Raw genomic sequence first — 14,085 nt, forward strand, 5'->3', positions numbered from 1 at the left:
ACATACACACACACACCACACCACCACCTTGTATACACACACACCACACCACATACACACACACACCATACCACATACACACACACACCACACCACATATACACACACACTACACCACCACCTTGTATACACACACACATACCCCACCACATACACACACTCACACAACACCACCTTGTACACATACACACACACACACCCCACCACTGGCACATACATACACACACACACACACACACACACACACACCACACCACCACCTTGTACACACACTCACATACCACCACCACCAGCACATACACACATACATCACACCACACCACCACACACAGACACACCCACACAAAGAAAGAGAGAGACAGAGAAAGACAGAAAGATAGAGAGATAGAGAGGGAGAAAGGGAGAAAGAGAGAGAGAGACAGAGAGAAACTTTTAGGAAAGGGGGTACCTTTTACCCAGAGGACTCTCCTCATATACATACCCTTGTGTCTAGGTGAAAATAGTTTAACTCCACATCCAGAAATGTCAAAGATTGGTTGGCATCTCCTGGGAAGCTGCCCCTTTAGTTCATAATCTGCATTCAGAGCTGTCTGCCTGCCTCAATACACATTTGACATGTTATCTCTGTTAGGTATAGTCACCCTTATTTATAGCCGAGGAAGCTGAGACATAGAAGCTCACAGTCCTCTCAGCAAGTCACTTAAGTTTTGAACACAGACTGACTGACACCACAGGCCCTCTAAGTAACCTCTACATGCTTCCATTTTCCAAATCCCAGACATAGATTTCATCCCATCAGCCACCCAACGTGGGGCCTAGACCCTCTCCAGCAGGTCGATAGGGATGGCAGCATGGGGGAGAGCTACTATTCGCAGGCTGGGGCTGGGCAGGTTCTTACACTGGGACCACACCCTTGTCTTTACCTCCAGGTGGAGCCCATTGGCTTGGAGGAGGTGATAACAGATGCCGTGGCTGGGCTGCCCCATGCCGTACGAGTCAGTGCCAGGGACTTTCTGGATGCTGGCACCTGGAGTGCCTGGAGCCCAGAGGCCTGGGGTACTCCAAGCACTGGTGAGAAACAAAAGCAAAGACAAAGAGTGAGGCCCTCACCCCAAAGCAACCACCCACTAGACAGTCTTACACATCCCCTTGTCAGGGGCCTTCCTATTCAGTAGCACTGCTGGCCTGCAGCCCTCCCCTGACTTTAGCCCCTCGTCTCCTCCTCTGCACATAGAGACCATTTGTCTGCGGGTCTACAAGCCAGATCCCCAGAAGCTGGCCACATCCTTTGAAACTGCCTCCTAGGCCCCTACCCCAGACTTAGGTTCTAACCCTGCCCCTGCCTCTGCCCCTGCCCCTGCCCCTGCCCCTGCCTAAGAAAGGCAGAAGCTTCTATAGGCCTCTCGGGTTTCATCTTTCTTCAGGTCCCCTGCATGATGAGACACCTGATGGCAGCCGGGAGCACGAACAGCAGCTAGAGGCAGTAGCTCAGGAGGATAGCCCTGCTCCTCCATGGCCTTCCTTGCAGCCAGACCCAAGGCCACTTGGTAAATTTGATGGATTGACAAAGCGTGTGGAGGATGAAAGTCCTAGACAGAAGGCGGCGTCAAGAATGGCTAGCATTGCTCTCCCAGTGACATGTGGCCTTTTCCTTCAGATCACAGGGACCCCTTGGAGCAAGTGGCCGTGTTAGCATCTTTGGGAATCTTCTCTTTCCTTGGCCTGGCTGTTGGAGCCCTGGCACTGGGGCTGTGGTGAGTGCGTGCCACTGGTTCCTTAGCTGTACGGCCCAACAGCTGCTTTGATGCTCAGGGACCATGTCCATTCCCATCCTCTGCTGAGATTGCCTGTTGAACCTGCTAGATGTTGGAACTGCTTCTCCCCACCTGACTGTCCTCTCTGTCATGATTCCTCATCCTTTGCTAATAAAGCCCCTTGGAGGAGACATTTCAAGTAGGGAGACAGCTGCCCTTTTATGCTTCAGGCTGAGGCTGAGACGGAATGGAAAGGATGGACCTCAAAAACCTGAGTTCTTGGCACCAATGATTCAGGTGGAAAAGCTTCCAGGTGAGTAGCACTTGGTAATAATCTAAGTGCTTGATTGAGTGTCTGACTTAAGAACCAATGCCCTATTGATTTAGTGGGTCCTGGGAATCACTGGAGTTGGGTCTTCTTTTCCATCTAGGCAAGGGGGAAAGCAGGTAGACCTTTCATCCCCGAGTGCCTGGTCTCAGACATGGGTCTCTTCCCTGAGAGTATTGGGAATTACAGGTAGCACCCTTCATTTTCAAGGTGCCAGAACTGATATTTACCCCACCACTGCCACCACTTAAATGTCTTGGATCAATGCTTGCCCCTCTCCCTGATTTGAAGAGTTAAATCTTATTACTGTTGTGTGTTGTGCAGGCACACACGTCATAGCATGCGTTTGGAGTCTTTCTACCTTTACATGGGTTCCGGGGACTGAGCACAGGTCATTAGGCTCACTTGCTTGGCATGTGGCTCTGAGCATTCCCTAGGGGATCTTAGGGGAGCATCTTGCCACCCCTACCCGTGGCTCAGAGCTATATCTGCTTATCTCTAGGGTGTTAGGGGCCCCTCTGTTCCATCTTAGAGAGTTTGGCTTGGAAATGTCCCCCTTTTATTCTCAGGATGTCTAGGTCCACTCCTCCTGTCTCTTGATATGCTCCCTGGTCCTTTAGGAATCCCAAACCTGCAGAGGACCCCAGAGAACTTCAGCTGATTTCATCCGTAACCCTGTCAGACTTGGGTGGTCAAATGGACAGGCAGAAAGAGGTAGGGCAGTGGATTCCGGTGGATGGAGTTCTCAGCTGGATGTCTGGAGCCCTTTTCTTTGACACCTATACTCCAAACCTGCTGCGGGCTGAATGCTCTCTGGACCTCTGATGTCATCCTTGAGGTGGAAGTCTGCCTGAAGAATATGTATAGAAGTCTGTGTTCCGTGACCGTGTGTATGTGAGACAGGGAGCGTTAAGTTCTCTGTATGTGTGTACAGATGACTGGAGAGTGTGTGTGGGTCTTGGGCTTGGCCCTTCTGGGGAGTGTGAAGAGTTAAAATAAAAGAGACAGAAGTTTTTTGGAGACTGTTGTCTAATGTTGCTTTATTAGTTTTGCTGTTGGGGGCTCGAGTACATTTTCTTTTGTAGTACCGGATTTAAACTGGGTATAGTCCCCTGGAGCCTTTTCCCTTGGCGCTCTAACCACCGAGCCAGGCTGCGGTTCTGGGGATGAACGCAAACACTGCGCCGAGCCAGGTGGAGCCTGGGAAGAGAAAAAGTCCAAAGCTAAGCTCATATTTGGGGGATGAGTTTAGGTAGGGTTCAGGGGTTAGGGGCAAAAGCCAGATGGAAATCCAAGTAGGTATTAGAATTAGTAATGGGGCTAGGGTTCGGACTGAGGGCAGAGTTAGAGGTATCAAGGTTGGGGGCAGAGCTCACACAACAGCCTGAAGGTGACAGTCCCCATCAGCCTCCTGCAGTTCCACACGGACGATCCTCCTCAGCAGCCTGTTTGGGAGTGGCTGTCTATAGAGCTGAGTACAGCAGCTAGTGCTGGAGGGCAGCGGCAAGGCTGGAGAACAATGGGGCCACACTTCAGAGAGGTCTAGACCCACAAGCTGCTCTAATTAGATTAGCTAGGGATCGAACTTTCTGGGCCCCCATTCCTTCTGGTCCACTCACTCAGCATTCTACTCCCTCTGAGAACTTACCTGCTTCGGGAGCTGGGCTCAGAAGCAACAGTATCAGCAGGAGGCTGCCAGTGGGGGAGAGTCCCTCCATACTGCTCAGCCTAGAGGTTTCCTCCTTTCTTTCTTTCTCCTCTGCTCCCTTAGCTTTTATCTAGCTGTGCTTTGCCTCAGGCACTCAGTGAGTCAGACACAGGTGTAGATGCCCTGCTTATCTTGTGATGCTGAGCTCTCTAACTTCTGGCCTGTCATCAGTGACCCTATCCCCTTCCTGGACTGCCGTTTCCCCCCATGGGCTTCTAGGCCCTGAACAGAGAAGATGAGAGAGAGCTAGCGAGTGATGTAAGGGGGCTGATGTTACAGAAGCTCAGGACAGCCATGATCCACTGTGGTGTCTCCTGATAGTCATTTACACTCACACCCATAGCCACACATTCACAGTCATACGTTGGTCATGTAACCTCATAAAGTCACGCCCATGAATGTATGCTCACAGACAAAAAATTACACAGATCCAGTTATATCCAAAAGCCCCACTGTAATACATTTGCATTTTCACAATCATCCCGCTGAACCATATTAGTACATACGCACTCCTGATGGAAGTTTGCGAGTGGGTAGGAACAGGCCAGCGCTGACCTGCCTTCATCTCCTCCTCCCTACTCACTGCCCTGCCCTGCATGTTTTTAATCAGGAGAAACTGATGGGATGGAGACCCTAAAACAGACTCTTCTTGGCTAATAGGGAGATGTCTACCGTGAAGGGGGTGGGGATCTGAGGCAGATGAGGAAGAGAAATAAAAGTCCTTTGTTGCTAAAACAAGTGAAAGTGTGTGGGTGTATGGTGGCACATTTCTTGTCCCCAGTACTCGGCAGGCAGAAGCAAGTCAATCTCTGTGAGTTTGAGACTAGCCTGGTCTCCATAGTGAGTTCCAGGCCAGCCTGAGCTACACAGTGAGATCCTGCCTTAACAAACAAACAAATCAACAAAAATCCAAGAAGACAAAGCCCCTCTCCCGAATCTCACCTTCTTGCTTCTGCTTAGTCTTGTTCCACGGATGCCAGCTTGTCAGTGGGAGCCTGGGTGGTTCCAGACTTAGTCTCTGGCTTGTTGGAGACATCGGACTCAAGAACAAAGTTAGGTCGTCTCTTTTGATTCAAATTCTATCATCTTTCCATTCTGAGCTTGAAGGAACATACCCTTCCGAACCCAGGTCCAGAAATACCCATTTTCCCAAACTCAAAACACCTGCACCCCATCCTACGCTTCCTTCCATCAGAAATACATATGTACTAATATGGTTCAGTGGGATGTTTTCGGAAATCCAAATGCTTTGCAATGGGGCCTTGGGGTATAACTGGATCTGAATGCAAAATTCCTACTCATTTTGAGTCAACGCTTTCTGGAAAGTTGTAAACTGCCTAGGGTGGGGTGTGTTTATTGGGCTAGTGGCCTAGACTCCTAATCTAGGGATTTCAATTCTCAAGTTCTACTCTGGATTTAAAATATAAACTGAGTCATAACACCAAGAATCCACACCTTATCTGGATATTGAATTTCCTGCTCGGAGGCCAGTCATCCTCTGTGGAGTAGAGATCTTGGGACAGGACGTCCACAGCTTCTTTGACCATAGCTACACTGAAAACCTAAGCCTGCTTCCTCCCAGCCAGGGTAAGACCCAGAGGCCCCTTATGACAGTCTGGGGAGATGTGGACCCAGGGCTAGTCAAAGCATTGGAAGGGGTCTTTGATGTAGACATTGTGAGGGAATGGCTAAAAGTTTGCACATTGAAGGTTACCCACAAGCCAGAGGCCACTCATCCTGAATTTTTGGTACTGGAAGCTTCAGGGGGCATCTCTCTTACTCCTGGTCTAGATCTTTGTCCCAGGGCTTGGGCGTGCCACCAAAAAAAGAAATTCTAAGGAAACACACCTTGCTCGCCCTGCTCACCCAGCTCCATCATCCTGTCTATACACTCTGCTGGTGGCTCGCCACTTGTGAGCTCTCTTGGGCTTGTCAATCCAGAGATCTTTGGAAGGTAGAAACATTTTCCTGGCTCCGTGCCCTTCTCTCCTTATTTTGGCTTCTCCAGAGCTATGGAGGCCAATCTTTTTTCCCAGCACAGTGTGCTATGGTAGGGGCAGTGCCAGGCTAAGAGTCAGCTTTGGGCTCAGCCAGGATCCAGGCTGTCTCCATAACGTAATCCTCAGGTGCCTGTTCTGGAATAGGAGTCAATGTCTACGTGGTGGGTGCAGAGGTCAGGCTGACTCTCAGCCACTTAAGGGTTAACGGGTTCCCGAGTGATTCGGGTGGACAAGGTAAATATGCGGGCAGCAGGATTCTTAGCAAACTGCTAGTTCTCTGATGCCACGGACTTTTAAAACCGCGATGGGGCTGGCGGGATGGCCATGGTGCCAAGCCTGAGACCCTGAGTTCCATCCCAGGAACCCATACGTGGTAAAAAAAAGAGAACCGACCCTCACAAGCTGGCCTTTGACCTCCGCATGCACATGCATTGTGGTGAGCACACACACATACAAACACACACATGATAAAAAATAAGTAAATACAAAAACAAACAAAAAATTGGGATCAGACTGGGGGAGCCAGCTTGGGGTTTTAACTATATTCCGGACCTGGACCTGGCCCCTCAACCCTTGTCACTCTCCAGGGGTACACTTGCTGGAGGCAGCTTCTAGGAACTGGTCCTTCCTCTCACTGACAGCAGACTCATCATTTGGCTAAAATGTTTTAGATCCACTCCCAGGAAAGGAAGATTCTTCGGACATCTGGCAAAGTTACAGCTGGAGGAAGGTGGTAACAGCTGATATTGTGGGAACACTGATAAGTGTGGGAACACTGATAAGAGACATAGCTTGCTCTCAGTGTGGGTGCTTTTGGGGAGGGCGTGGCAGGGAGCCTGTCACTGATTGATTGTAATCGGAAGCCTGACCCTTAGGGGGCAATGGAGTCCCACACGTGCAAGGGCTTCCTACCAGGGACGGATGCCCTGTGGCTTAAGAAACAGCAGGTATGGAGTGGGATTCCCAGCACCCGTGGCGGCTGCGGCGGTAAAGTCAGGAAGGCAGTGGGCGTGACTTTAAATCTTTAATGCACCGGCTGTCTGTGCAGCGGCGGTGGGGGTGCGACAGAGGAGACCACGACCTGAGCGCTGGGGAGCAGGCCTCAGGCCGCTCGACAAACAGCTCATTAGGCCCCGCAGAGGCTCCAGCTTCTGCTCCCGGGGGTGCGCCGAGCTGTAGGGCGACCCGACAATGACATGAGGCGGGGCAGGGGCGCCTGGACTCCCCCACATCCGTCCACCGACACTGAACCTTGTTCATGCCCCCACGAGATCGCAGCCCCCTCACCTCCGCTCCCTGCGCCACATTCGCAGCCAAGGAAAAAAGTAGAAGCAGCCCCAGTAGATCCTGCAAAGACAAGGCAGAGCCGGACCGGGAGGGGCGGGGCTGACCCACAGACCCCACCTCTGGAACCTAGTCCTCAAGAAAGCCCCGCCCCCAAGGGCTGGACAGCGCAGCCCACGCCCCTCGAGGGCCCGCTCCGCCCGCCCGGGACGTTCACCTTCCCCCACCCCCGGCCTCACATCCCTCCTCCGCATCTCCCGCCTCCACTCACTCCTCCTCCGCTTCCAGCGCCACCTCGTATCTCCTCAATCGCGACATGTCCCGGGGTCCGAACGGTTCCTGGGGAGCAGCATGATAGGAACACTTATTCCCAGTCGCAAGTCCCCTTCTCCATCATTCCCAGGACGAGTCTGAATAGTCCTCAGGTACACTGAGGCAGGTGGCATCCCCCGAAAGCCAATTGTCACATCGGGACAGGATGGGATGGATGATACGGAAATCACTAGAAGTTAAAGCCTTAGGAGGACGGTTATCTAGGGACCGGAATGTGGAGTCACCAAGGAGAGAGGTCTAGCGGCAGGAAAGATGGGACATTTAGGCCCTGGATGGAGATTTTGAGGGGCTGGAGTCACCTGAAGGGGGGCTCAGGGGTCTGCACAGCCTAAACTCCCCGCCCTCCCTGGCTCCGCCCCGGAAACGGACCGTTAACAATTACATCACAGGGATACCTTCGCACTCTATGGGTGGGGCTTGGGTATCACCCGGAAGGGGTGGAACCAGGTTTTCGTCAGAGGAGGTGGGATCAAAATGTAATGTTAAGAAGTGGCATTATATTTTTGTTGCTTTAAGGGGCATAGTCTGTGTTTATTCAGATGCCAGACACGCAGGACCCTCTTTTTCTGGGATGGAGTCAGGTTTTAGAGTTACACAGGTTGGTAGACTGTGACCTTGCCTCGAGACAGCAGTAAAAGTGCTTTGGGAATCATCCTCACTGAGCCTCTTTCCCCCGCGCTCGCCCCCTCCCCCCGCCCCCACTTTCCTGACTTTTACCTTGTCAATTGTCTTTTCTTCCTTGCCCAGTTCTTGAATGACCTCAGACTGGAAGGAATAGGCCACCAGCGAGAACACAGCCTAGAGCAGGCTAAGGTATGGACATTTCTTAGCTCAGAAATTTGGCCAAATCATCTAATTTTTTTTCACACCCAATTAATTACTATTGAATGTCTAGGAAATGTTTTTATATTAAATTTTTAGCTCTTTGATCAGTGTCTTGGGAGCCCTTCTTGTAATGGACATCTAGGGTGGAACAGTTGTTGAAGACTGTCCCTTTAAATCTATGAAGCCTGAGGCTAATTTTGGGGTGTAGCTGTCAGAAATGAATGCAGTAAGAGCTGGTAACAATTCCCCTGATTTCCCACGGTCTTCCTGTTTTGAGGGGGAGGTCCCTTTTAAACTTTTTTTTTTTTTTTTTTTAATGTATATGAGTACACTATAGCTATCTTCAGACACACCAGAAGAGGGCATCGGATCTCATTACAGATGTTTGTGAGCCACCATGTGGTTGCTGGGAATTGAACTCAGGGCCTCTGGAAAAGCAGCCAGTACTCTTTTCTTTTTTTTAAGATTTATTTATTTTATGTGTATGAGTGCACTATAGCCGTGAGCCATCATGTGGTTGCTGGGAATTGAACTCAGGACAGCCCTGCTCGGCAGCCAGTACTCTTAACTGCTGATCCATCTCTCTAGCCCCCTTTTAAACTTCTTAGTAGCAGCATTAGTTCTTGCTTGGTTTCTGTTCTGACAACCACAGCAGTCAGGAGTTTGGGTCGTATGGTGGGAATAAGATGGCTTAGCCTCTTGTAGAGGGCCAGAATTTGGTACCCAGCATCCACATTGGTGACTCACAACCACCTGTAATTCTAGCTCCAAGAGGAGCTGATGCCTCTGGCCTCGAAGGGCACTAGCCCTCATATGCACAAACCCCCTCATAATAAAAAATATTTTATTTTTTAAAAAATTGTCATCTGAAGGGTAGGAGTCAGGGTAAAGAATAACCTCCAGCTGCCTTCACTTTCCTGTTATGACAGACTCTTCACTTTCCTGTCATGATGGACAGACTGCCATGAGCTGTGAGCTAAAATAAACCCTTTCTCCCTTCAGTTACTTTTGCCAGTGCTTTATGACAGCAACAGAAACCAAGAACCTCTTCCCTATGGTTCTGAGACCTGTGAGGGTTGGAGGAGGAGGGAAGATACAGCCTCTCATATTCTGTGGGCACAATCACAGGGGCCGGGTAAGGCTAGAGGAAGCCACTTCTCCGATTCCCCCAAGATCTGCCCTGACTCACTGCTGGGCCTGCATACCCATCTTCTGAGCTCCACTCCTGTGGATTAGCAAGGTCAAAAGAAAGCTCTTTAAAAGACAGATTTTGTCCTCCTGGCCTGTCTGTTCCTGCCCTTCTCCTGCATTTCATCCATTTTTCCTTTTTTTTTTTTTTTGATTTTTGAGACAGGGTTTCTCTGTATAGCCCTGGCTGTCCTGTAACTCACTCTGTAGACCAGGCTGGCCTCGAACTCAGAAAGCCACCTGCCTCTGCCTCCCAAGTGCTGGGATTAAAGGTGTGCGCCACCACCACCCGGCTCATCCATATCTTCCGTAGCTCCCAGGAATATCAAGAGATGAAAACTGTCCCAAGCACCCCTTTCTCCAATGTTGTCCATTTCTTGAGGATTGAGAGATTTTTGAGGGGAGATGTTGGTCAGTTCACAGAGAAACAAGAAAAGTAGGGATGAGAGACCTGGGAAGCGGTCCAGGGTGCACTTGTCCGAGTCTACTGAGAAGATTGTATAAAAATTACATAAGCCGATTTATTACTCAGAAGTAGATAGAAAGAGACAGTGGAAGCCTGGATTTGCTGTGAGCCAGGTCCCCAAGGCTACCCTTGCCCAGGACATAAGGTGTCTTGTCCTGTACTGCACTTATATGGCAGTTGAGAGACCCAAGAAGGGAAGCCACTCTGAATTGTATACCGAGGTGATGTGATTTGCCATGTCATAGCATGGAAGGCTTTCCTGTTTCGGGTCTGCTTGTCTCAAGATATCTCATTCCTAGCACGTCCTATGCCTGTGCTTAGAACAAGTGAGAGGGTGAGTGAGTATCACATCAGTCCAGGGGCTCGTGGAGAACAAGACTCGAGAAAGCTCAGAGCAGGGGTCTCTTAGGAAAACTACTGTGAGATGCCAGGCTTACTGCGGGTCACTAGGCCTACTGTGAGATGCTAGGCCTACCGTGGGACAATCCAAGGGCATGTGGAGAACAAGACTCGAGAAAGCTCAGAGCAGGGATCTCTTAGGAAAACTACTGTGAGATGACAGGCCTACTGTGGGACACTAGGCCTACTGTGAGATGTCAGGCCTACTGTGGAACACAAGGCCTACTCTGGGATACTAAGCTGTTTCTTATTTCTCAGCCTTGGAAAATATAATCTGATGGTCTTAACTGTGATCTGCATTTTTCTTTTTTTTTTTTAAAGATTTATTTATTATATGTCAGTATACTATAGCTGTTCTCAGACACTCCAGAAGAGGGCATCATCTCGTTACAGATGGTTGTGAGCCACCATGTGGTTGCTGGGATTTGAACTCAGGACCTTTGGAAGAGCAGTCAGTGCTCTTAACCGCTGAGCCATCTCTCCAGCCCCGTGATCTGCATTTTTCAGACTCTTTCTCACTGACCACCTACTTATGTCTATATCCATCATTCTTTCCTCTCTATTATTTCTTTCACCTTTCTAAAGGTGATCAGTTATGACATTAATATTTGTTGATCCTTAAATACCAGGTGCCATACTAAATATTTTAAGTTGTCTCATGATAGATCTATGAAGTTGACTTCTTGAGGGCTGTTTCTGTTCATACAGTCCACTTTCCTTTCTATTTATTTTTACTATTACTACATTATTATCATTATTATTATTATTATTATTATTATTATTATTAAAGACAGGGACTGACTGTGTAGCCCTGGCTGTCCTGGAACTTGCCACGAAGACCAGGCTGGCTTTGAACTCACAGAGATTTTCCTGCCTTTGCCTTTCAAGTGCTGGGATTAAAGACCTGTGCCACTATGCCTGGTTCTGATTTATTATTTTTGAGACAAGGTTTTGCTATGTGTTCCAGACTGGCTATGGACTTATGGCACTCGTTATGCCTCGGTTTCTCCAGTGCAGGATTATAAGAGTTTGCCACTTTCTATGGTAGTGGTGGTGGTGGTGGGGGCTATCAACCAACACTGCTGTGATCCCAGTATGGCAGTCCCTGGACGGTGTGATAGGTTAAAGGCCCGAGCATTTAATACAAGCACAACTAACTAGAGCTTCTCATGGGGTTTGATGTTTGGATGCTAGATCGGTTACCGTGAGAATTTAGACTGGAAATAGAGAGACTGGCTATTGAGTTATAAACAGGACATCTGTCTTAATCCTTTTCTCCCAGCTAAGGCTCAGATGAGGAGTGGAAAGCATACGAGAGTTGGAGGAGGGGGAGGTATGCTGTGAGATGCATTTTTCTGACCTTGAGTGACATGTCTAACCTACTCACGAATGCACAGAAGCTACGGTTACCTACGTCAGACCTACACAAGATCAGCTAGCCAAAACTCTGTCCTAGATGGGGAAGATGATCCCTAGGTCCACCCCTTACTGAGGAGCTGGGCAGTTGATGGCTGTGAGGGCAGGATGTGGGATAGAGATCATTCTTTTTGGAGGATGTGGCTACTGGCTGGTTTCTCATGCTCCGGTAGATGCTCCACACCCATGTACATATGGGCAGCACTAACCGGACTAGTGGGTTATCAGAAAGAAAGGGAAAAAGGAAGAGTGAAAGGAAGAAAGGAAGGAAGAAAGAGAAAGGAAGGAAGGAAGAGAGGAAGGAAGGAAGAAAGAAAGATAAAGAAAGGAAGGAAGAAGGAAGGAAGAAAGAAAGGAAGAAAGAGAGAAAGAAAGAAAGGAAGGAAGAAAGGAAGGAAGAAGGGAAGGAAGGAGGGAAGAAGTTAGGAGGGAGATGTGTTAGAAGGATATGGGGAGGTTGGAAGAAGGAATAGGGGTAGATATGATCATATTTAATTGTATGCCTGTATGGAAGGCTCAAAAATAAAGAGAAATAACAAGTAGGGGAGCTAGAGAGATGATTCTAGTGTCCTGCTTTTATAGAGAACCTGAGTTTGGTTCTCAGCAACCATGTCTGAGTAGCTCACAACTGCCTGCAGCTGCAGCTGCAGCTCCAGCTCTAAGTGACCTATCGCCTCTGACCTCTGAGGGCATCAGAACTCATGTGTCCACAACCCCCTGTACACACAATTAAAATAATATTAAACATAAATCTGAAGCAACCCCTTAGACCTCAGGTGTCTAGTGGCCATGTTTGCGGCTACTAGGAGATCAGTACATGACGAGAACGTCCTACGTTAAGAATAAGACCTCATACACAGAAGGCATTACGTGAGTGATGGCAGTAGGATGCAGAGGTGAGAACATTTGAATCCTTATATTGCTGGTGGTCAGGGTCTGGGCCAGGTCCTTCCAGGTCCTTGGCTTCATTATTCAAAGAAGTGAAAGTGGGCACTCACCCAGATTTGTACAAGTAGCAAGTATTCAGAACAAAGTGGTAGACAAGATCCAAATACACTGTAAGAGGGCAGCCAGCTACATGAGTGAAGATCCACAAGCGCCCAAATTTTTTCTCTCATTATTGCATCCTGGACACACTTTCCCCTCCCTCCTTTCATCCAGTCTCTCCCCTCATCTCCCCCCATCTTCCCCAGATTCACCCTGCTCTGTCTTTCCTCAGGAAAGAGCAGACCTCCCAGAGACATCCAGCAAACAAGACATAACAAGCTACAATAAGACCCGGTCCATACCTCCCATCAAGGCAGGACAAGGCAACCCAGCAGGAGGAAAAGGGTCCCACGAGTAGGCAAAGGAGCCAGGGACTGTTAGGACTGAGTAGCTTGGTGTTCTTGAAGGGCCTCAATTCTTATCTGTGGCTTCTTTTTATGGGGTTAAAGAGGAGGAGTTTGGTCACAAGCAGTGCAGTGGGGTGGTTTTCTGTTGTTACTGATCAATTAGGCTATATAATCATTTCCCTTCTATACATATACCCTTTCCATAATGCCCCAACTTTAATCATGTGCACATCCCATTGCACACAGGAAGAAGATGGCAAATAGGGCATTCTCCCTCAGAGTTTACTTGAAAATAAGGTTTGACTTATTCCACATACTCCCTAAACTGATTCAGACTAGATCAGCCTTTCTGTCTTTAAACTGGATACACTGGGGATACAGTTGAGTGAATAGAAACCGCCTAAATTTGATTGTTACCGAGAGGGAGGTGTGCCGGTGGAGCTCTGAGGGTGTTCTGCAGTTGCTAAGTGCATTGTTTGACTATATGTGTGCAGCACACACAGGTAAAGGAGCTAAGCTGCCAAGTGCATTGTTACAAGGGGAGAGGGCTATGAATAATTCAAATAGAGCCCCAGCTTATTACATTACTTCCTATGTTTGCCTGGCTCACTTGGATTCAATCACGGTTGAATTCCATCTTGTTCCTTTCTAAGATTTACTTTTAAAAAATTGGTGATGTGTGTGTGTGTGTGTGTGTTTGTGGCCCAGATACTATATCAGATCCCCTGGAGGTATAGTTACAGGCAGTTGTGAGTCACTTGACCTGGATGCTAAAATTGAACTCAGATCCTCTGCAAGAGCGGTACGTGCTCTTAACCACAGAGCTGGCTCTCCAGTTCTGAAGACAACCTTTTGATCCTCCTGCCTCTGCTTCCTGAGTGCTTGGAACTGTCTATCACTGGGCCCTTGACTCATGTCTGTCACTTTAAATATTACTACTCCAGTGCTTGCCTAGGACGCACGAAGTCCTGGTTTTGGTTCCCACCACCACACAAGTCAGGCATGGTAGCTTGTAGCACCATGTACTTGGGAGGTGGAGAAGCAGGAGAA

General features: G+C 48.9%; 2 protein-coding genes across 8 annotated transcripts in view; one reads left to right on the forward strand and one right to left on the reverse strand.

Moving 5' to 3' along the window:
- Il11ra (interleukin 11 receptor subunit alpha) overlaps positions 1 to 3,102 on the forward strand; it is an 11,758-nt gene extending 8,656 nt beyond the window's left edge. For all 3 annotated transcript variants that reach the window (XM_031377108.1, XM_031377107.1, XM_031377109.1), the window contains 5 exons: positions 930 to 1,071; positions 1,425 to 1,547; positions 1,658 to 1,754; positions 1,985 to 2,067; positions 2,703 to 3,102. In XM_031377108.1, the coding sequence (XP_031232968.1) occupies positions 930 to 1,071; positions 1,425 to 1,547; positions 1,658 to 1,754; positions 1,985 to 2,067; positions 2,703 to 2,743 (486 nt within the window). In that variant the 3' untranslated portion in view covers positions 2,744 to 3,102. The remainder of the gene's footprint in view (positions 1 to 929; positions 1,072 to 1,424; positions 1,548 to 1,657; positions 1,755 to 1,984; positions 2,068 to 2,702) is intronic.
- Positions 3,103 to 7,804, reverse strand: LOC116095863 (C-C motif chemokine 27). 5 transcript variants are annotated; one of them, XM_031377123.1, is made up of 6 exons: positions 7,707 to 7,804; positions 7,346 to 7,413; positions 7,078 to 7,137; positions 4,733 to 4,830; positions 3,459 to 3,591; positions 3,103 to 3,282 (listed from the first exon to the last, which is right to left on the reverse strand). In XM_031377123.1, exons 2-6 carry the CDS (start codon positions 7,390 to 7,392, stop codon positions 3,126 to 3,128), a joined length of 495 nt encoding a protein of 164 aa, XP_031232983.1. In that variant the 5' UTR covers positions 7,393 to 7,413; positions 7,707 to 7,804; the 3' UTR covers positions 3,103 to 3,125. The 5 variants fall into 5 exon arrangements, with proteins under 5 accessions (XP_031232983.1, XP_031232985.1, XP_031232984.1 ...); XM_031377125.1 differs by having other exon boundaries at positions 4,733 to 4,812; positions 7,707 to 7,786; XM_031377124.1 differs by having other exon boundaries at positions 7,632 to 7,730.
- Positions 7,805 to 14,085: the final 6,281 nt, after the last annotated feature.

This window comes from Mastomys coucha, unplaced genomic scaffold (genome assembly GCF_008632895.1).
Source record: "Mastomys coucha isolate ucsf_1 unplaced genomic scaffold, UCSF_Mcou_1 pScaffold18, whole genome shotgun sequence".
Taxonomy (NCBI): domain Eukaryota; kingdom Metazoa; phylum Chordata; class Mammalia; order Rodentia; family Muridae; genus Mastomys; species Mastomys coucha.